The 23,074-nt window shown below is 39.7% G+C and overlaps 1 protein-coding gene across 3 annotated transcripts in view; it reads right to left on the bottom strand.

Moving 5' to 3' along the window:
• LOC140730407 (synaptotagmin-14-like) overlaps positions 1-23,074 on the bottom strand; it is a 165,992-nt gene that overhangs the window by 50,239 nt on the left and 92,679 nt on the right. For all 3 annotated transcript variants that reach the window (XM_073050745.1, XM_073050744.1, XM_073050746.1), the window contains exons 5-6: positions 8,569-8,846; positions 2,739-3,188 (exon numbers count right to left, since the gene is read on the bottom strand). In XM_073050745.1, the coding sequence (XP_072906846.1) occupies positions 2,739-3,188; positions 8,569-8,846 (728 nt within the window). The remainder of the gene's footprint in view (positions 1-2,738; positions 3,189-8,568; positions 8,847-23,074) is intronic.

Here is a 23,074-nt window from a genome sequence, read left to right as displayed (position 1 = left end):
ATTGATTATTCCACCCACTTGAATCTATTACTGTCTTCTTGATGACACAGAAACACAAGGGATTATTTTTGATTTTTATTATTCATCCACAGGATGTGGTCATTGCTTGCAAAGCTGGCAAGTAGTAGCATCTCTATTTGCTCAATGAATCTAGTAGCTTAAAAGACCACCTCAAAGAGCAGTTAAGAATTAATCCCACTGGTGGATGTAGAGTCACTCACAGTGTAGACTAGGAGTGGGTTGCAGATATACCTCCTGAAGCACATTAGTAAACTAGGTAGAATTTGACAAGAATCAAAAATGTCATTGTCAGTATTACAAAGACTAGATTATTTTTTCATTCCAGATTTTCAAGCAGAGGATGGAGCAATGTATGCCATGTGCACGCAGGTGGGATTAGTTAAAGTTGGCATGATTAGCACAGACATTATTGGCCTATGGGCCTGCTCCTGTGCTGTACTGTTCTATGTTCTATTTGAATTTGAATTCCTCAATTGTCATAATTATCAGATTTTTTTATCAACAGCATGCAGATTAGTGCTCTTTTTGAAACTGCAACTTGACTTTTTAGCATTTTCTCTTCCCTGTGCAGATCATTTATTTGTGTCTGCTGGACACGCTCTTTGTATATACCCTAGTTTGGTATATTTTCTGCAAGTTTCACCTTTAAATCTACATTTATTTGCCACAACGGATGGTAACACAATTTGTTCAGACAGGCCAGTTTCTGTTTAAAAAAATGAAAATTCGTTCACGCTCATTCTCATTCCTGACCACAACTCAATTGCATCTGCGGTTTCCATTGAAACAGTGATTTCTGCAGCACCTCAGGCATGTGTGCTTAGCTCACTGCTCTGCTCTCTGTATACACGACTGCGTGGCTAGGCATAGCTTAATTATCATCTACAAATTTACAGACGATACAACCATTGTTGGTAGAATCTCAGGTGGTGACAAGAGGGCGTACAGGAGTGAGATATGCCAACTAATGGAATGGTGCCGCAGCAACAACCTGGCACTCAACGTCAGTGAGGCGAAAGAGATGTTTGTGGACTTCAGGAAGGGTAAGATGAAGGAGCACATACCAATCCTCATAGAGGGATCAGAAGTGGAGAGAGTAAGCAGCTTCAAGTTCCTCGGTGTCAAGATCTTTGAGGATCTAACCTGGTCCAAACATATCAATGTAGTCATAAAGAAGGCAAGACAGAGGCTATACTTTATTAGGAGTTTGAAGAGATTTGGAATATCAACAAATATACTCAAAAACTTCTATAGTTGTTCTGTGGAGAGCATTCTGACAGGCTGCATCACTGTCTGGTATGGACGGGCTACTGCACAGGACCAAAATAAGCTGCAGAAGGTTGTATATCTAGTCAGCTTGGGCACTAGTCTACAAAGTACCCATGACACCTTTAGGGAGCGGTATCTCAGAAAGGCAGTGTCCATTATTAAGGACCTCCAGCACCCAGGGCATGCCCTTTTCTCACTGTACCATCAGGTAGGAGATACAGAAGCCTGAAGGCACACACACTCAGCGATTCAGGAACAGCTTCTTCCCCTCTGCCATCTGACCAAAATCTATTCAATATACGTAATTGATTTACTTGTTTATTTACTTGTTTCTTTTTTCTCTCTCTCTGCTAGAATATGTATTGCATTGAATTGCTGCTGCTAAGTTAACAAATTTCACGTCACATGCCAGTGATAATAAACTTGATTCCGATTCATTTGAAAGTAAACTGTGCTTCAGTTAGGAGTCATTTTTGAATGTTCTCTTTAAGTTTCCACAAACTGTTGATCCCTCAATGTATCATTAAGCCCATTACTGAAATGGCAATGCTCAGATAATCTCTTCAATTCAGCCATGTATGCTGAAGTGGATTCCCCTTCTTTTTGATTCTGCTTATGAAACCTAAAACGTACTGCAATTAACAATGGCTTTGGTTCTAACTGTTCCTGCATTATGTTTGCAATAGCTGCAGAGCTTATTTCTGATGGTTTGGTTGGAGCAGTCAAACTTCAAAACAAACTGTATGCCTTTAAACCTAATGAACTCAGCAAAATTGGCTTTTGCTTCCCATTGGCTATTCCAAAATACCGTTCCAATAGCTCAGTATACAAGAGCCAATTACATGTTGTGTAATCAATTTCTTCAATCTTTCTGACATAGCCAGCTACTTCTGATGTTTTTTTAATGGTTATTATCACCTGGTACTCACTCTTAATAAACCCTGAACTTTTCTGTTTATTGCCTTTAAAATAAAACTCGATCATGTCTTCCCTTCTGAAAAACATGAGCTGGCTGCTTTTATTTTAAACTCAATTGTCTCTCCAAGTGCTGGGGTGCCTTTTTACTCACCAATGCTCCTGCTGCATTTTATTTTACTTTGAACATCCTGCTGTGTTTAATCTGTGAGTAGCTGTAACAGGGTTGTTTCAAAATACCTTGTCGCCAGTGTTATGTTTTCTAACTTCAAAACATTAAATTAATTCAAAGGAAAACATGGGGTCCAAAAATACAGGTGTAACTTCAAGTTTACTTTCAGCAAAGTCTGTGCGTATCACATGGTAGCATGATGACATATGCAATTACTGTATTTTATATTAACCCATAATTAATTATTTATGAACAAGAATACTTAATTAAACAATTTATATACAAAGCTGCTAAAAATTAACTGAAATATTAAATACAGAACAACTACAACTAATATACTCATTCCATTTTAGTTACTTACAGTGATGCTGCCACATGGCTCCAGCACAATTGGAACTGACATCTTGCCTTGCAGATTCAGCTTGGTGAGATAAAATACCTTTTCACCTACAATTCTTTCTTTTTTCATGCGACGTATACTGTAGAGTCTAAATCGCACAGCATAATTACCAATCATCTCAGACTCAATCCGATTAAATTTAAAATCCTCTGTGAAGACAGGGCATGATCCTCGTTGGACGCTTGTTTTTGACCTTTGTTTCTTTGTGGGAAGAAGCACAAGATGTACTTGCCATGAGTTGTTGCCAATTCGATTATATGTAGGAATGTCTGTAACTGCTGTGACTGTTACTACTAGTTTCTGTGCTTGTGAATCATAATCAAAAATTACATCCAATGTACCATACTTCGATACAGGTTCTGGATCATAAGCTTTAGGTAGCTGTGCAGAAGATCCTCTAGCTGACATGTCCTACAGAATATGAATAAAAGATTAAAGATTAAGTTCAATTTGTATAAATTTATAAACTTATAAGTGACAAACTCAGTCAGTCTAGAAGAGGCATGAGGAATATATGACATAGTGTTATAGGTGTTTAGCAGATACAAGCAAAGGAAAATGGGATACAGCAAATTAAATAATACTGTACTTTACATATCAGTATGTGAATCCTTACCTTAACAATGTGCTTGTATTTTTAGATATCTTCTATTTCTAATTTTAAATTCATGCCAGTTGAAAGCTTTCAGTTAGGAGCAATGCACTATTGTAATTTCAGAGAACTTAAACAGAAAAATATGAGATGATACAGATGGTCATTGTTAGAGACTAGTATGGTACAACAGCAATTTGCTGCTTCAAAGTGCAAATCAATATAATGGAAACTTCTTGGTCCATTTGTACCTGAACTTCCTAACTGCTTATGTTTAATCTAGTTTATTTAAGTATCATTATCACAATTGCTTTCAGATACTGATTACTGAAAATTTAATGATTTAAGGCACAGAAATGCAAAGAGCTTATTAATAATATGTAATAAAATGGACTGGTTTATAGACCTGCAGTGTAAGTTACTTGAAAGGTCATTGAAGGTGAAACCATAAATGGAATAAATGGGCAATTAGATCAGTTTCAGCAAGTATTGATATAATCATCCTTTTAACCTATTTCCAGTGAAATGGTGTCAAAATGGTTGTTGTGATGCATCTAGTTTGGTAATGTAGTGGGTAGTGCTCGTCACTCTCACTTTCAGCTTCCACCAACAGCTAGTAGTCTTGCGAAAAGGAGAGTTGAATGTGTAATTCTCTCCTTGCCAGTACATAACCTTTCCAACATCAAGCCTCATGTAGTGCCTCCTCACTGGCAACACACAGAAACTAAACTCCTTTCGGATTCAGGCTGAACTATGGAGGACACATGTAGCACGCAGGCCCACCAGTGTGTGGACATGCCTTGGAATTCATGAACCAGATCCCCAGCTATAGGTAAATAGCCCCCGGGAGAGACAAAGGCTACAGGAGTAAACCCAGACAGCAAATCTGGAGTGGAGCCCCTAAGGCAGGGTGGACGTCATTGAACATCCTTCCAGCAGCTCCTGGAGCCAAACTGGTGCCAAACGTATTGCTTCATAAACTTTCCTTTGGACTACACTGGTAAGGTCGAGAGGCAGTTCTTGACAACTGATTATCACTGGATCTCCATACCTTTCGCCCAGGCTTGTGATGATCATCATTATCACTCATTGTCCATTGAGACAGATGGATGCCAATCAACCAGTGAAATAATAACTTGAATAACTGATATTAGAACATGGGTTGATCTATAAAAAATAACATGTTCTTTCAAAATATTCTCATGGTCCCCAAAAATGGATTCATAGACAATTAATATCAGCTTACTTCTGTTCTTCTGCTGGGGTTTTTATATCTTGATTTTTCACTCTTATCACTGGCTAAAACCAATGCTTATATCAATATTTTAGTGTAGGCTTTCAAATATATGTTTATGTGGCAAAAATGTTCAATTATTTTTGAAAATGCCAATGCTCAGTCTATAATTGGAAATTATAAGATGTGCTACATGATATCACACAGTAAAGTTATGGAATTGAGCTTTCAATGTTTATATAATGATTAGTCTAAAGAAAAAGTGAAATCAAGTATCAACAAGGATCATATCTGGAACTAAAATAGTGACTTTCTTCTCGTGTAGTTTTTCAGAAGTAGAATCAAGTAGAATTCAAAGCAATAAAATGACAAGAAATCTGTAAGTTTGCCAATTCAAAACAGAAGACACACACGTCCATATTTTAAATTGCTGAATTCTACAGATTTGTATACTTGCCTGCTATGGGTGCATTTTCACCACAAAAAAGAGTCAACCAAGTGCTGAATGGTAGCTTCAGTAACTTCATTGGCTGTCTTATTCCAACAAGCATCAGCAATGTGTACATCCTTGTCAGAGTAGCACCATCGGACAACTAAAGAGCTATGGCCACCATAGAAATGGAAAACACCAAAGGACGCAAGGATTCTGCCACGGATGGTCCCAAGCCTAGCTGCAAAAGGAGGAGGGTTGGGCATGGGGCTAACAACCACATTCTGTAAAAACCCAGTGCTAAAGAAACCCCAACAAGAGCTCCAAAGGAATCATATCTGGGAGAGGCAGAATCTTCAGTACACCTGGGGACAATTTGAAAGACTGGCCCTAGACAGAGGTCTCTGGTGAGCTGCTGTCGGTGGCCTATGCCCCAGTAGGGGTGATGGGCTTAACTAAGTAAATGAAGTAAGACATTCTCTAGATGCTCATGTTGCTGCATAAATATGCCTGAATTTACTCAGCGACTACCTCATGACAACACAATTAACCAGAACTGACACTGTAACTACCCACAAGGCATTATTGTTAGCACAGAACTGGATCATAGTGGGCACTTGGGTAACCGAGCAGCTTCCTATCTGGGCAGTGGAGAAATGGACAACTTGGGAGATCCCAAACTACCTTTAGACTTCAATTTAGGTAGCCAAGAACGAACAATGGGGCTAGACATACCTGGGAGCACAATTGTGAAGAAGCAGATCATAGACACAGTCTTACTTTGGGCACTGTTCAAGGGGACACCATGCCAAATTCAAGATGGTGGTGAAGCCAACTTGCAAGCTTTCAGCTGTGCTTGCTAATGAAAAGAGATTTAGCTTTGGTGTGTAAACAGGACAAGAAGCAAGATCTCAGTGGTTGGGCAGCATCAGAGAGGGAAAAAGAACTGATAGATTTTTCTGATTGAGACTCTTCATCAGAACTGGATGTAGAGTGGGAAGGTAAATGGTATACAAAGGAGAGGAGGTGGGCTGAAACAGGGCTGGTAGATGCACTGAGGAGGGGTAAGGAATGATGAGCAGATGGAGCTAAAGGGGGAAAGGAAAGGATAGAGTTAGGAGAAACAGGCAAGCTGGTGCTGGATAGAAAAAGACAAGGGAAAAATAAATGGAATGTTTCAGGAGGGAGGGGGAAAATGAAGATGAAGGTTGAACAGTGATGAGTAGGGAGCCAAAGTTTACAATGTTAAAATATGCTAAGTAAGGAAAGTGATAATGGGAACTATTTAAGGGAGAGATAAGCAGAAAACCACAAAGGATCCAATGGATGGAAGTCTGTGGGTAATCAATGGATAAAACCAGGAATAGGAAGGAGATGAAATGAGTGATGGGGTTGCCCAAGGGGTGGATATTGGAAAGGGAACAAAAATGGGAGGCATAGGACTAGATTAGATGTGAAAACAGAGGTGACAGTAACCTAAAATGGGAAAAAATCTCAGCATTGGGTTGCAGAATGTAGAATATGAGATGTTATAGTTTGTCTTTCTCTTCATTCTGGCATTGGGAAAGACGAAAGATGGACAGGTAAGTGGTAGGAAATGGATAGAGGGTTGAAGTGGCGTGCAACTAGAAGCTACAGATGGAGGTTGCAGTTGGGTGGAAGATACTCAGCAAACAGGTCACCTAGCCTGCACTTGGTCTTGCTGGTGCAGCAGAGATCTCATTGTAAGCAGTAAATGCACTAGACAAGATTGAAGGAGGTGTACATAAATCTTTGCCTTACCTAGAAGAGTTGTTTATGTCTCTGTATGGTGGTGGTTTAGAAATAGGTGTTGCACCTCCTGCAGTTTCAGGGCAAAGTGCCATGGATCAAGAAGGGGTAGGTGGAGAAGGCTGAATGGGATGGAAACAGAAAAGGGCAAGAAGTTGTCCAAGTGAACTTAAGGGTGGAATGGAAGTAAATGGTGAAGCTCATATACTGACAAGTTCTGCAGGAAGTAGCACCAACAGAGAAAGAGTTGAGCAATGGAATCAGAGAAGTCTTGGAGTAAGGACTATTCCAGGAAGCCAACAAAAAGACAGGTATTGCTGAGGCCTATACAAGTGCCTGTGGCTATACTTGTGATTTGTAGAAAGTGAGAGGAACTGATAGAGAAGTCAAACAAGTTCCATCGGGTGAAGAAAAGTATTAGTTGAAGGTAACTGGTGGGTTTGTGTTTGAAGAGCTAACCAACAGAACTGATAAGAGTAGGGTAGTAAACATTATCTATTTCAGCTTTAGGAAGGTCTTGGACAAGGTCCTGTATGGGTAGGATTATCTGGAAGCTGAGGTCACAGGAGATCCAGGTTGAGGTAGTCAATTGGATACAAAATTGGCTTGGTGGTAGCAGTTAGAGCACAGAACTAGAGGTCTTTTTTTCAGATTGGAGGCTTGTGATCACAGGGATTGATGCTGACTCCACTGTTAAGTGTAATCTATATTAACAATTTGGATAAGAATGTAGTTAGCATGCTTAAATAGGTGGTATAGTGCACAGTGAAGAAGGCTATTTAAGATTATGACAGGATATCGATTAACTGGAAAAATACACATAGAAATAGCAAATGAAATTTAACTCAGGCAAGCGTGAAGGGTTACATTTTATTAAGTTAAATTTGGGCAGGTTCTAAACAGTAAGTGGGAGGGCCCTGGAGAGACTTGTAAAACAGAAAGACCTAGAAGTAGAAGCAATGCATCTGATCCCCTCCAAATTATTCCTGACTTCTGAATTTCAGTGTGAAGTCAGACACTAGTATAATCACAAGGGGAAATATAGTAACTAAGTTTACTTTGGAACTACCATGCGGTGAGTAAAAACCATCCCAATAATGACCAAAGCAACTTCCTGCTTCTGCAACTCCCATTGGAGTGTGATCATAGAATGATCTTCAACAGCCATTTTCAGGAGTGCTATACATTTCCATAAAAAATTGTGACTAAACAATTCTTTTAAATACCTCTAACATTTCAGCAACCAATCTCCATCTAATACACCATTATCATTGATTTACCACCATAGGAGTCTTCTCTGAGATAACCCTACTTCAACACCATAACTCTGCTGGAAGTACAGCAAACACTGCATTTAATGTACTAAAATATAATGAAGTTATGGTGGCAAAGTGGAAATAATTACAAAGAAATTTCTGTCCATTTATTCACCATTTTATCTAAAAATAACATTGTTAACTTTCGGTATTTCTATAAACCCTGCTTAATCTTGAGATACAGCAAAGAAGAAAGGAACTCATCTTGACTTCCAGGTGGGTCTCTATCATTTAAATGATGTATAATTAAATGAAATAAAGAATATAAATAAATGTACAGCAAGACATCACATTGGTATAAGTTAAATAATATTTACAGAACATTAGATATGTGCAGGCACACTATAATGAAGATTATTAATGTATTTGTAAATCACCGGAGCTCCTACAGTTTAAATAGCTGAAATTGACAATTCAATAAACCACATGTAAATGTTCATCTCTGTTACCTCTGGACTGAGAATGGCAGTGCTGTCACTGGGAACATCCTCTTCATATCCTTTTTGATGGTAGCTCTCCGTCTCATGGCCTACACTACCCTCGCTAGGGCACTTACTGTATGAACAGCGTGGACTATTACAATCTGCACTGGAATGAGACAGTTCACACTTGTCATCAAGCTCTGACGGTGTGTATGAGAGATGTGGCGATCCATTGTCATCCTGATAAGGAGGAGGCTGAAGTTCATCAAGTGGGGGTGTCCTCCTCATCCTCTGAATACAGTGCTCTGATCAGAATTAACATTAAAAATTAATTTAAAGCAAAATTTCACATTTTACATATATAAAATTCACTATTGAATGAAGCAATACTGATCAAAGAGTTGAATAACAGATTTTATTTTATAAGAATTTTCCTTCATAACTCCCTAGGTTATTCATCCTATTACTCAATTTGATATTTTAAACAATATTAGAGCTGCTTCATTTTTAAAAAGTGATGGTAAATGACAATGCATGTGTTATTGAAACTTATTATACCAGAAATTACTTTGGCATAAGATATAATACAATGGCAAAGTAATTATCTTATGGTTGAAATTCATTAATCCTTGATGGAAATGCAACATGCTGTTGTTGAGTGAAGGTAGGTTCCACATAGCAGTTTTGTCCTTCCTGGTGAAAAACTCTTTCAAATACAAGATTGAACAGAAATGTGGCCCTTGGACTATCCCAATCCATCCAGCTAAATTCATCACTTGTTTCTTAAATGGTACTAGTCAACTCAGTAGAATATTTTTACGAATAGAAACATAGGAAACCTACAGCATAATACAGGCCTTTCAGCCCACAATGCTGTGCCGAACATGTACTTACTTTAGAAATTACCTTGGGTTACCCATAGCCCTCTACCTTCCATGTACTACTTATCCAGGAGTCTCTGAAAAAACCCTATTGTATCTGCCTCCATCACCGTCACCAGCAGCCCATTCCACAAACTCACCACTCTCTGCGTAAAAAACGTATCCCTGACATCTCGGTATCTACTTCCAAGCACCTTAAAACTGTGCCCGCTTGTGTTAGACATTTCAGCCCTGGGGAAAAAGCCTCTGACTATCCACATGATCAATGCCTCTCATCATTTGATACACCTCTATCAGCTCACTTTTCATCCTCTGTCGCTCCAAGCAGAAAAGGCCAGGTTCATTCAACCTATTCTCATAAGGCATGCTTCTCACTACAGGCAACATCCTTGTAAATCTCCTCTGCACCCTTTCTATAGTCTTCACATCCTTCCTGTAGTGAGGTGACCAGAACTGAGCACAGTACTCCAAATGTGGTCTGACCAGGGTCCTATATTGACCATTCGTAATCACAGTAGGCTCTGTTATTGCTTTTAGGTTTTTTTTAACCCTGAGGTGTGAGCAGCATACCTGCTTTGATGGTATGATGCAAAATTTGGTTCTATCTACTCTCCACCTGCTCTGTTTCCTTTCTGTAAATGGAATATTGTTCTTGTACCAGTTTTCAATTCTTTCGGCCCAATCCACCTCCAACAAAAAGCTTGTCTTGAGACCTTCCAGTGATTCTCCAACTGGCTTGTTTAATTTATCTGTTACCAAGATTCAGGGCTCAAACTTATCACATTATATTTTACATTGCCATTTTTACAATCTTTGTCCTCCCAACAAATACAACCACCAGGCATATTACTTCCAGTTTACATTTGAACTTGGAATTCTTCTCTAAATGCTAGCTAAACCAGCAAATACCAAAAATGTTTAAAATAATTTCTTAAATACCCTAACACAATTTTTTTCTTAGTGCAATGCTTATTCTTTAAGCTACTTTGAGTCATTGCAAGTAGAAAAATGAAATCTATCAATGAGAGAATTTAAGTGTTTACAAAAACTTCAAGTGTCCATTAAAAGAAGCTGCTTAAGGTTCTCTTATTTAGCGATACAGTACATAACAGGCCCTTCTTCCCTATGAGCCGCCTCTCCCAGCAACCCACCTATTTAATCCTAGCCTAGTTTCTCCTGCAGCGTCCCACAAGGTTCCATCCTAGGTCCCACTCTTTTCTCTATATACATGCTTCCGCTCGGCCAAATCATTCAAAAACATGACATTTCTTTCCATTGTTATGCTGACAACACACAGCTTTATCTCCCCTTGAAACCAAATGACTAGTCAAATCTAGTCAGCCTCATGAACTGCATTGAGGATGTAAAGTGTTGGATGGCACAAAACTTCCAACAACTGAATGAAGGCAAGTCTGAAGTTGTCCTATTTGGCCCCCCTGACTCCATCAAAGTGATTACCAACAGTCTTGGTAACCTGTCCAACCTTGTCAAATCCCATGTCAAAAACCTTGGTGTGATATTTGATTCCACCTTTAAGTTTGTCAAGCAAGTTAATGCAGTAGTAAAAGCCAGTTTTTTTCCAGATTCATACTATTGCCAAAATCAAGCCATCTCTCTCTTTCAAAGATCTCGAGAAAGTCATCCACACCCTTATATCCTCCCGCTTGGACTCCCTGTATACTGGGATAAGTCAGTCGTCCCTGTCCCGCCTGCAACTGGTCCAGAACGCTGCAGCCAGGCTCCTGACAGGTGCCTGGAAGAGGGACCATATTACTTCTATCCTGGCCTCTCTCCACTGGCTACCAGTACAGTTTAGAATTGATTTTAAGGTTCTCTTGTTTGTTTATAAAGCCCTAAACAGGCTGGCCCCCTCCTATATCGCAGACCTTCTAATCCCTTATTCTACTTCCAGTTCCCTCAGGTCAGTTGACTTGGGGCTCCTGGCTGTCCCGCGATCTAAATTTAAGTTCAGGGGTGACCGCGCTTTTGCTGTTGCAGCCCCTAGACTGTGGAACAGCATTCCCTTCCCTATCAGATCTGCCCCCTCCATTGATTCTTTTAAGTCCAGGCTCAAAACTTACCTTTATTCACTAGTGTTTGACTCTTCCTGATGTGGCTGATTTTTGGCTTGTGCTCATGTGTTGTTTATTTTGTGCCTATAAACTGGGTGCCTTGTTGTTTACATCTGTATTTCTTGTATTTGTGATTTTAGCTACCTGTTATGGTTTGTATAGCATTTTGGTCAACATGGGTTGTTTTTAAATGTGCTTTATAAATAAATTTGAGTTGACTTGACTTGACTAATCACAGGACAATTTCCAATGACCAATTAGCCTACCAATCAGTACATGTGTGGACTGTGGGAGGAAACTAGAGCACCTAGAGGAAACCCATGTGGTTTACGAGTTGAATGTACAAAATCCTTATAGATGGCACCGGAATTGAACTACAAACTCTGAAATGTCCTGAGCTGTAATAGCGCCACGCTAACTGTTATGCTACCATGGAGCCCAAGGTGGATCGAGACCAAGAACAAATGGAAGGAGCAGACACAGCACCTATTTATATATTATTTTTAATCAGAGTTTTATCATTGTTGCAATAGGAAAGGACTTTAAAACCCACTTGAGCCAAATGCCTAGCACACCAAATCTTAACAGCACCGGAGATCATTTAGCCAATATTTTTTAAAGAGCAATCCAATTAGTTCCATTTTTCCATATTGTCCTGGAAGTTATTTTCTTTTTATTGCTTACCCAATTCCCTCTAGAAATCCTTGACTGATTGTGCTTGGATCACCAATGGAAGCATATTGTGGCTTTATCATTTGGCAGCCAGCATACTTCAGAAAGAAACCAATAATGGAAGATTATAATCAAAAATTGAATTCCCTTGCCTTTGTTTCAAAAAGACATTTGAAGCAATGTTGAATTTCTCTACTATATAGTTCAAAATTCAAACTTGGTCACCAATACTCACTGAAATCCCATATCCTTTAATAATCATACAGTATTTATGGGTCTATCACTTATAGAAAAATGAGTAAGGCTTCCTGGCTATAACATTTCCCTGGTATAATATTTGGTTGATCCTGGAGACTTCTATAAAGTAAACAGATCTTTTCAGCTTTATAACAACTAAAAAACAATTACAGAAAAGCCTGTTTATGGGTCCTGATTAATATTTTGGTTGAAACTTACCTTCTTCCTTAAAATAAATTATACTAAGTAATGACTGTTAACTTTGTAAAAAAAATGTTCTTTTCACAACGGTTTATTCATAATTCTGTATCCAATCAGTATTCTACATATCATTTTATTTTTCCATCAACATTCAGAAATGCCACTAAAGAGTATCCATGTTAGAAGAAATACGGTAGTTTGCTGCTCTTAGCTAAGGCTGCAGTCCAGAAGAGCACCCGAAACCTGAAAAACCGATGGTGGAGGAAGAAAGCTCAGGAAATCCAATATCTAGCAGACGCCAATGACACTCGAGGCTTTTTCAATGCAACTAAAGCTATTTTTGGTCCATCCACTCACAATCAAGCCCCTCTCAAAAGCAAAGATGGTTCAACCATCCTGAAGAGCAATTCTGACATCAATTCTAGATGGAGGGAGCACTTTGAAGATCTTCTAAATCAAACCGTCTCATTTGACAGGAATATGATTAATAATGTTCCAAAACAGCCCGTTGACGACTCCCTAAGCAAAATACCAACACTTGAAGAAGTCAAGGAAGCCATCAAAACCTTGACAAACAACAAAGCCGCTGGACTCGATGGAATACCAGCCGAGGTCTACAAAATTGGAGGTAACCCGCTTCATTATCAACTGCATCAACTTCTCATCAAAATCTGGATAAATGAAGATGTACCAGCAGACCTTAGAGACTCAGCAATCGTAACCATCTACAAAAGGAAAGGCGATTGATCTGAATGCGGAAACTATCATGGAATTTCCCTGTTAGCAACAACAGGAAAGATCCTCACCCGTATCATGAACAACCGGCTCAAGATAGCCGAGAAGATCCTTCCGGAGACAAAAGCCAGTCAGTTTTAGACCATCACCTGGAGCAATCGACATGATCTTTACAATGCAACAACTACAAGAAAAATGTCGTGAACAACTTCAACCTTTGTACATGGCATTCATCAACCTCACCAAAGCCTTAACTCAGTATCGAGGGAACTCCTATGGGATGTCCTATCCACCTATGGATGCCCTGAAAAGTACATTCAAATCCTGAGACTCTTCCACGATGGCATGCTTGCCACAGTCATGGTCAGCAACAGTAACTGGGAGCCTTTTCAAGTTAGATCAGGAGTAAAACAGGGATGCGTGATTGCCCCAACTTTGTTCACCATCTTCATTGTGACAATCATCCACATTATCAAGGACGACCTACCCCAGGAATCGAAATTGTCTACAGAACAGATGGCAGACTTTTCAATATTCCCCATCTCAAGTCCAAAGACAAGCCATCCACGAGTTCCCTCATCAAGTTCCAATACACAGATGACAACAGTGTTGCAGCTCTTTCAGAAAACTACCCACAACAGATTCTGACTGCCTTCAACCTTGCATAGACGAAACTTGGACTTACCATCAATTCCAAGAAGACTCAGATCATCTACCAACCATCACCAACTGAGACAAATCGGATAGAACCATCAATTCAACTTGGCAAAATAACCCTGGAAAACGTGGACCACTTTCTGTATCTTGAAAGTCACCTCTCCTCCAATGTCGACCTTAATGACGAGATCCAACATCATCTTAAATGCACTGGAACGTCCATTTGGACTTCCCCGAACAAGAGTCTTTCATGATCGTGACATCCGAACAGACACCAAAATTTTAGTGTACAAAGCAGTGATGATCCCAACGCTCCTGTATACATCAGAAAACTAGACAACATACCGACAACATCTTTAGGCACTTGAAAAGTTCCATCAACGCTGTCTTCAAACATCTTAAATATCAGCTGGTAAGATAAAAGAACCAACCTCAGCATGCTAAATGAAGCAGGAACAATGAGCATTAAAGCCTACGTCATCAATAACCAACTAAAATGGAGCGGTCATGTTGTTCGGATGAAAGACGAATGTCTGCCGAAACAAATCTTCTACTCCCAGCTTAAAGAAGGCAAACGTAAAAGAGGTGGACAACAGAAGAGGTTCAAAGACGTCTTAAAAGCCAACATGAAGAAATGTAACATCGACATCAACAATTGGGAAACCAATGCCAAGGACAGGAAATTCTGGCAAGCCATCATCCGAGAAGGAACAGCAACTTTTGAAGCCAACAGATGTGCAGAATTAGAAGAAAAGAGAAGAAAATGGAAGGAGAGGCAGCAACAACCAAAGCCCAATCTGCCATCTGGAACTACCTGTCCTGAATGCAGAAGAACTTTCAAAGTCAATATTGGACTCATGAGCCACTTGCGAGCCCATAAATAGATCAACAGAACAAAGACCATCATCCTCGACCTTGAGGGATAGCCACGATGACGACAAACTTGCAGTCCCTCCCCAGGTAACACCAGAACCAATGTTGACAGTCTGAGTAGAAATACCTGTAGTCTGCAAAAATGAGAGCTAAAAGAAAATGTTTAAAAATGATAATTATGACTCCAATATTTGCAATGAACTTCATGTCAATTTCATAAAAACATAAAGTTGTATTGCTAGATGGATAATATTCTTCCAAATCAGGATTATTATGAGCAAAGCAAAATCAATGATGTTAAAAACAACACAACTTATGCTATATGATAAACAAAAAAGTCTGCAGATGCTGGAAATCCAAAGCTACACACACATAATGCTGGAGGAACTCAGCAAGACAGACAGCATCTATGGAAATGAATAAACAGTCAACATTTTGGGTCAAGACCCTTCTTCGGGACTAAAAAGGACGGGGTAGGATGCCAGAATAAAAGGGTGCAGGGGAAGGGAAGGAGGATAGCTAGAAGGTGATGCCAGGTGGGTAGGAAAGATAAAGGGCTGGAGAGGAAGGAATCTGATAAGAGAAGAGAATGGAACATAGGAGAAAAGAAAGGAGGAGGGGACCTAGGAGGCGGTGATATGCAGGTGAGTACAGGTAAGAGGCGAGAGTGGGGAATTGAAGGGGGAGGGGGGAGGAGAAATTGATATTCATACCATCAGATTTGAGGCTAACCAGATGGAATATAAGGTATTGCTCCTCCAATACCTTTGGAGGGTGGCCTCATTTTGGCACAAGAGGAGGCCATGGACCAACATGTTGGAAAGGGCACAGGAATGGGAATTAAAATATTTGGTCACCGGGAAGTTCTGCTTTTGCCGGATGCAGTGGAGGTGCTTGATGAAGCAGAGCCCTATTTTACGACAGGTCTCAATCATGTAGAAGAGCCATATTGGGAGCACTGGACACAACAGACAATCCCAAGAGATTTGTAGGTAAAGTGTTGCCTCACCTGGAAGAACTATTTGGAGCGTTGAATAGAAGTGAGGGAGGAGGTGAATAGGCATGTGTAGCACTTAGACCACTTGTGGGGATATATGCCGAAAGAGAGATTATTGGACAGGGACAAATGTTCGTGGAGGGAGCGATCCCTGTGGAAAGCAGTGGGGGGGGGGGGAGGGTGCGGGGAGTGGAGGTAATGATCTGTTTGGTGGTAGGATTTCTTTGGAAATAGTGGAAGTTGTGGAGCATGATATGTTGGATACAGAGGATCATGAGGTGGTAGGTAAGGACAAGAGGAAATCTCTTTGTAAAAGTGAGCGGAGGAAAGATGGGATGAGCATGGATGTTTGGGAAATGGAAGAGATCTGGGTGAGGGCATCCTCAATGGTGGAAGAAAGGAAACCCCGTTCTTTGAAGGAGGAGGATATCTCTGATGGCCTGGAATGAAAAGCCACATCCTGGGAACAAGTGCGGCACAGAGCAAGGAACTGAGAAAAAGGAATAGCATTTTTACAGGAGATAGGGTGGGAAGAGGTATAGTCAAAATAACCATGGGAATCAGTAGGTTTATAAAAGTTGTTGGTCGACAGTTTGTCTCCAGAGATGGAGAGAGATCAAGAAAGGGGGTGAGGTGTCAGAGACTGACCAAGTGAATTTAGGGCAGGGTGAAAATTGGGGGCAAAGTTGATGAAATTGACAAGCTCAGCATGGGTGCATGAAGCAGCAATAATGTAGTGGTCAATGTAGCAGAGGAAGAGTTGGGGACCATTAATGGGGAAGAGTTGAAAAATTGACTGTTCTACTTAGCCAACAAAGAGGAAGGCGTAGCTGGAGTCCAAGGCTACCCCTCGAGTCTGAAGAAAGTGGGAGGAGCCAAAGTAAAATAGGATTGGGGGTGTTCTGTCAAGAGGAAGATGGGAAACATAATGTAACAAAAGCAGAACTGAAGACAGATGTTATTAATTACATAGATTACATAAAATAGATGCAAATGGAGATCATCTCTGCTGGCATTCAAGCATTCAGTTCAGGTCATTTTTAAGCAACATGTGAGGAGTGGAAACAGAGTTGAACTTTCAGGTCAAGGTTTTTTCAACAGAACTAGATAAATGAGAATAAGTATGTGTTAAGTTGCAAAGAGTGCAGACGTGGAAAAAGGAGTGAATGTCTGTAATAGGGTGCAGACCAAAGTTCTCAAAGTAACAATTACCAGCTAAATCAGCAATTTGTAAGACAGAAGAGAAAAATGAAGAACACTGAAACAGTGAGTTACCTGAAATTAATAAATTCAATATTGTAAAGGCATCAACACATCCAGCTCAAAAAAAATTTCCTTAAGTTCCCTTTTTCTCCCCTTCAGAGTATTATTGCATGATTTTAGGAGGCCAAAGACCAGATGGTCAGAGTAAACATGGGGAGGACTAAAAGTGACTGAGAGAAATTCAAGACCACTACTGCAGATTGAATGATGTTCCAAAAAGAAGTCACATGTCAGTATTTAGATTACCCAATGTTGCGTGTAGCAACTGTGCTACACTAAATTGAATGAAGTGCTACTGAATTATTGCTTCACCTGAAAGGACCATGTTTATTCCTGAATGATGGGAAGGATATAGTCAAAGATCAGTATCTCCTGCACTTGCATAGGGAAGTGGCCAAGGAAGGGAGTGATTGGTAGAAAAGGAAGGCTGATCCAAAAAGTTGCAGAGGGTTTGGTCACTTCAGAATGCTGAAAATGGAGGTCGAGCAGTGCGTGATCCATTGAATGTGTGGTTAGTTGGATGGAAGGAGATGACAAGGCATACCTTATACATGGTCTGGCTAGAAAAGAAGGTGGCAAGATCAGTGCTGCAGAAGTGGCAGAGACATAGTAGAAAACACCATTACTGAGCAAGAGACTCACTCACAGAAATTTTACAGATCAAACAAAAAAAATACTTACTCAATGAGGAAGAACAGGAACGGCCCTTCACCTTATTCGTGGAGCCCACACATACTCTTTCCATTTGGACAAAGCAAGACATTTTCATTCACATGATGTAAAGCATCTCCGTCAATGTACCACATTGACCAACCCAAGATGAAGAGGTATGTGATTAGTTTCTTCTGATATCATAACAGCTTCATCAACTTGTGCTTAAAAATCCCTGCATTTGATCAGGATCTACTAGTTTGTCTAAAATATCAACTTGCTCAATTCAGGCTTCAGTGACGGTACCCAAAGCATATCAGATGTCTCCAGTTCATTCATTCCTTACAAGGGCATTCTGCTATCTTTTATTTTGTGCACTATTGCACAGACCAAACCTTACTTAACTGGAGTAGGAGAAATACACCTTTGTTGCACACTATGCTTTAATTTTGCAATATACAAATTAATCTTTCTAACCTTTTCACAATTAAGGAAAATGGAAGGCACCAGTGATATAATTATTGATTAATACAGCATGAAAACATCAACCATAAAACACCTATTTACTCTTACCCCATTTTGTTCAAATACATTTTCATCAGCTGCCTCCATATTCTCCTACTTATGTACATATTAATGTCAACTTACAATGGTCAATTAAACTACTAATCTGTGCATCTTGGGAACACGAGGTAAATTCATGTCCTGACAGGGTATACATGCAAACTCCACACTGACAGCATTGGGGGTTAGGATCAAACCTAGACCAAGGGATCTGTGTGGTATCAGTTGTACTACTTATGCCACCGTGCAGCTGCCGGAGCCTCATCAACAAAGCAGGTATGATAAAGATAAGAAACAGGACTGAATAACACTGATACATATATCCAATGAGAGGGTTGTTTTGGGTTTCCATAGCTATGTCTTTGACTTGGGGAAAGTAAGTTTAGTTGAAGAAGTTGTAGATCTATAGTGTCATATTGACAAGCTGCACAGAAATAGGCTCTTCAGCCTGTTAAGTTTGTGCCAACTATCAATCACACAAATGCACTAATCCTACATTAATCGTATTTTTTTTCTCCCTATGTTTCCATCAACTCCCCCAGATTCCACTGTTCACTAATACTCTAGAGCCAATTTACAGTGGCAAATTAATTTATCAATTTCTATGTCTTTAGAATGTGGGGGGATTCCAGAGTATCTTGGAGTAAACATTCTGGTCATAGGGAGAAGGTGCAAAATCCACAAAGAGGGCACCCAAGCTGAGGAATGAACTCAGGGTCTCAGGCACTGTAAGACAGCTACTACACTTAGCTGTGCCACTAGGCTTTCTAATGTTATGAACGTAATAACAAGCTCAGCCAGGAAGAGAATGGTGATAGAAGATTGGTTAGACCTTGGCTCAAGGAATCAGTGATTAACCTTTTAATTACATGAATGTGGGATGAGGGTAAAAAAGACTGAATGTCCAGACTGAAGATAACACATTTGGTAAGAGAAAAACTGGAAATTGTCAAAATGGCAGAAGACATCAGAAGTGTACATAAGAAGAGACTGGATCAAGGTTGGAAAAAATAAGTGCTGAAAGACAAGTGCAGGCTGATACTATAGGATACAATTCATTATTGACTTAAGTATAATTTTTCCAAAATGTTATGCATATACTGTTCAAAACACAATGCTGGATTTTGGACAATATTACAAAGTCATTCCTAATAAATAGTAAAAAAAAAAATAGTTACCATTGCAGCACTGCTTTAAAATCAAGGAGTTCTAAGTGAATCTATTCTGTTGGCAGGGAGAACGAAGGAGCCTTTAAGCCACTGAATACACGATTTATTCTCTGGCAACCAACAGATGCTGTGCTGTCAGCATCTGTGGTTTCAAATTGTTTCAACTTGGGTTAATGCCAAATGTAGAGGTAAAGTTAAATGAATTGTGTGGGGCTGGGCAGGGCACTTTTTTTCAAAAGCAAATATTGTAATTGGCAATAGACAGTGGGAAAAAAATTTTTTCTACAGCTTGATTTTTTTCATATACTGAATGCCTTTATTGTCAATCTAATTTTATAATCAATATAGTAGGAGCCATGCATCTGTCCTCTATCTTCATTGTACTCTGTGTAGCGTGATTATTATGGCAACTAGTCACATGAGTGGAGGGTGTGGTAAAAGCAAAGCAAATAAGTTACGTCTTCATGCTTTGTTCATTGCAGTCTGTCATAGCTCAGGACTGACAGATGTTGTATGTTTTGCCAAATGCTCAATAACACTCAATTACGCTTAGCTTACATTTGAGTATGCTTTAAGTTTCATCACTTCAAACTTGTATGTTTGCTAATAGCTGATAAAGGATCAAATACATATCCTTGACTTTTGGAGCAACCAGTACAGGAGTGAGGGCGCGTCAGGTAAGTATAACAGATCTGTAGGGTCACCAGCAGCGGCAATTGTTTTGGTTTTGGCTTGGTTTGACTGCTATGTTTATTCAGTAAAAGCCTTTGACAGTTACACCAAATGATCATTGGCATTTGGATATGTCTGTGAAATTAGAAGCACCTACATGCAAGGAGCAGCTTGTGGCAAGTATCAACCTTTTGTTGGTTGATGCTGTGTGTTTGGGTTTGAAACACAGTTTTGAGGTTCCGGTGATGTCATCGTCCAGAATGTCAGTTTAAATCAATAGCTCCTCCGGAAAAATGCATATTTTGCCCCGTTAATCCATTAAATATAAGATCTTTCGAAAATATCTGAATTAATAAGGGGGCAAGAATGGGGAAAAAGAATGGAGATAAAAAGAGCATCACTGCGAAGCCTATGGATGAGAGGGATGCAATGAGCGGCTCTCCTACCGGAACGCGTGGTAGCGAGGCTGACGATGGGCCTCATTCAGGCGAAGCAGCGAATATGATAAAAATTCTGGAAGAGATACGGGGATTCCAAAAAGCAACTAAATGATATTAAGTCAGAGCTTGCCAACGTTAATCAAAAAATAGCAGTGGCAGAGACACAAATCGAGAAGGTGGAAGATTGCGTGCAAAATGTGGAATGGATACTAAGTAAGACAATAAAAATATCAAATCAATAAGAAAGTAAACTGCTTAACCAGGAGAGAAGATCGCGACAGAAAAATATCAGGAAATACAATGTTCCCGAAGGAGTGGAGGGTTTGTTTATGATGGAGTTTGTAGCAAACTTGTTGGAGATTCCCTCGACAATGGAGCTTGAAATTGAGAGGGCGCATCATGCGCTTGACCCGAGGCCTACTGGAGACAGAGAAGATAAGCCATGCTCAATAGTAATTAGATTCCTTTGATACAATACCAAGGCGGAGATTCTGCGAAGGGCCTGGGGAAAGAAGAGGGTGTTTTTGGACAGGAAATTAATATATTTCGATCAAGATTTTACCCCCCGGCGGTCCTGCAGAAACGTAAAGAATACTCTGAAGTAAAGTGAATATTAAAGCAAGGAAAGATTAGATTCTAAACCCCGTACCCTGCTAAACTGCGAGTGTTTTATGAAGATGGGATACAACTGTATCAGACAGTGGAAGAGGCAACTACAGGCATGAAGGTCAGAGGGTTGCCCATCAGCATGATCAAACCAAGAGAAAGCCTGGTTGAGCAGTTATCCCACTCCGCTTGGGAAATAGTGAGAGAATCGAGAAAGCAGGGGACGCGCGGAGGGCAAGAGAAGAATATCAAGAAGAGACTGTGAGTTTTCCGAAGGCAGCCCTCATGCCCTCCAGAAGAGCCATAAGGTTTAGCTACCTTTAAAAGTGTTGATAACTAAACGGAAGCAAAAATAGACGGTGCTATACCTATCTCAAGAAATACTTATTATAATGTGGATTTTATATTACCGTACTCAATTATTGTTTTTATTCATTCATTCACTCCTTTTTCCCCACCTAAATGAGAATATATATATGGGAAGAATACACAGGGAAATCTTTTCTGTGTACGTAATGGACATAGATTTGTTCACTTACTTTTATGGGTACTGCAATGAGGGCATCAACTCACAGGTAGGAGGGGTTATCCCCCACTGCTAGACGTTTCCTCTAGCTCATATATGTCAAACTCAAGGCCCGCGGGCCAAATCCGGCCCGCGGTGGAATTATCTTTGGCCCGCGAGATAATATCTAATTACTATTAAAGCTGGCCCCAGTAATCGAAGCGCCTATGGCGTATGATATGGCTAATACTGAGTTTATTCAGGTATCAGGTTTTCAGGGGTTTTAGTGTTTATTCGGCATTCTTGCTCGGCAGTCTTTTTCATAAGAAACGGAATATGTAAAGTGAAACACTTTGTAGTTATAGCAGAGACTGAGACACATGAGAGCAGGCTGAAAAAACGGAGGCAACGAAAGCTGCGTTCGCACGCGTCCGACTGATCCGGCCCGCATGAAGCTACATTTTGCTCAATCCTGCCCGTGACCTAAAATGAGTTTGACACCCCTGCTCTAGCTCAACCCAGGGTCATCTACTAGAGATCTCAGCCTTGGAATCACACTTTCTTTGCCTCTTTTTTATTATTCACGTTTCTTGGTTCTTATTTGTTCAGGGAGTAGATCGATAAAGTTTTATTCTGCTAATTTCAATGATATAATAATAATAAATACACGTGGCTAAGGACAAAGTAAAATTAATTTCTTTTAATGTCAATGGGCTGTTAAATCCAATCAAACACAGTAAAATTCTATCCAAAATGAAAAAAAACAACAGGCCCATGTGGTATATTTACAGGAAACTCACTTAAGTGATAATGACCATGGAAAACTAAAGAGAATGGGTTTCACTAATTTGTTTTTCTCCTCATATAAATCAGGACATAAGAGAGGAGTTGCTATTCTTATCTCAAGCAAGCTAAATTTTGAAAAAGCATTTGAAATGGGAGATAAGGCGGGCAGACATATTCTGGTAAGGGGGAATATAGACGAAAATTCAGTTATTCTATTGAATATACACGCACCCCCAGGAAGTGACATTGGTTTCTTTCAGAAAATAACTAATATTATGGTAACAGAAATAGAAGGTCTCCTGATATGTGGGGGACACTTAAATTTACAATTACAACCAAAGTTAGACTCTTCCAATAGAAAAACCTATGAAACAAAATCCTTACAAGAAAGTTAATACACTTTTTGAGGATGTTGATCTAATTGATATATGGAGGGACCTTTTCCCCAACAGAAGGGAATACACTTATTATTCTGCCCCCCATTCTTTATATACAAGAATAGACTATTTCATAACATTTGGAAAAGATAAAGACAAAATAAAACCTATGGAA

Source organism: Hemitrygon akajei, chromosome 7 (genome assembly GCF_048418815.1).
Source record: "Hemitrygon akajei chromosome 7, sHemAka1.3, whole genome shotgun sequence".
Taxonomy (NCBI): Eukaryota; Metazoa; Chordata; class Chondrichthyes; order Myliobatiformes; family Dasyatidae; genus Hemitrygon; species Hemitrygon akajei.
This window is presented reverse-complemented; position numbering and strand designations above follow the sequence as displayed.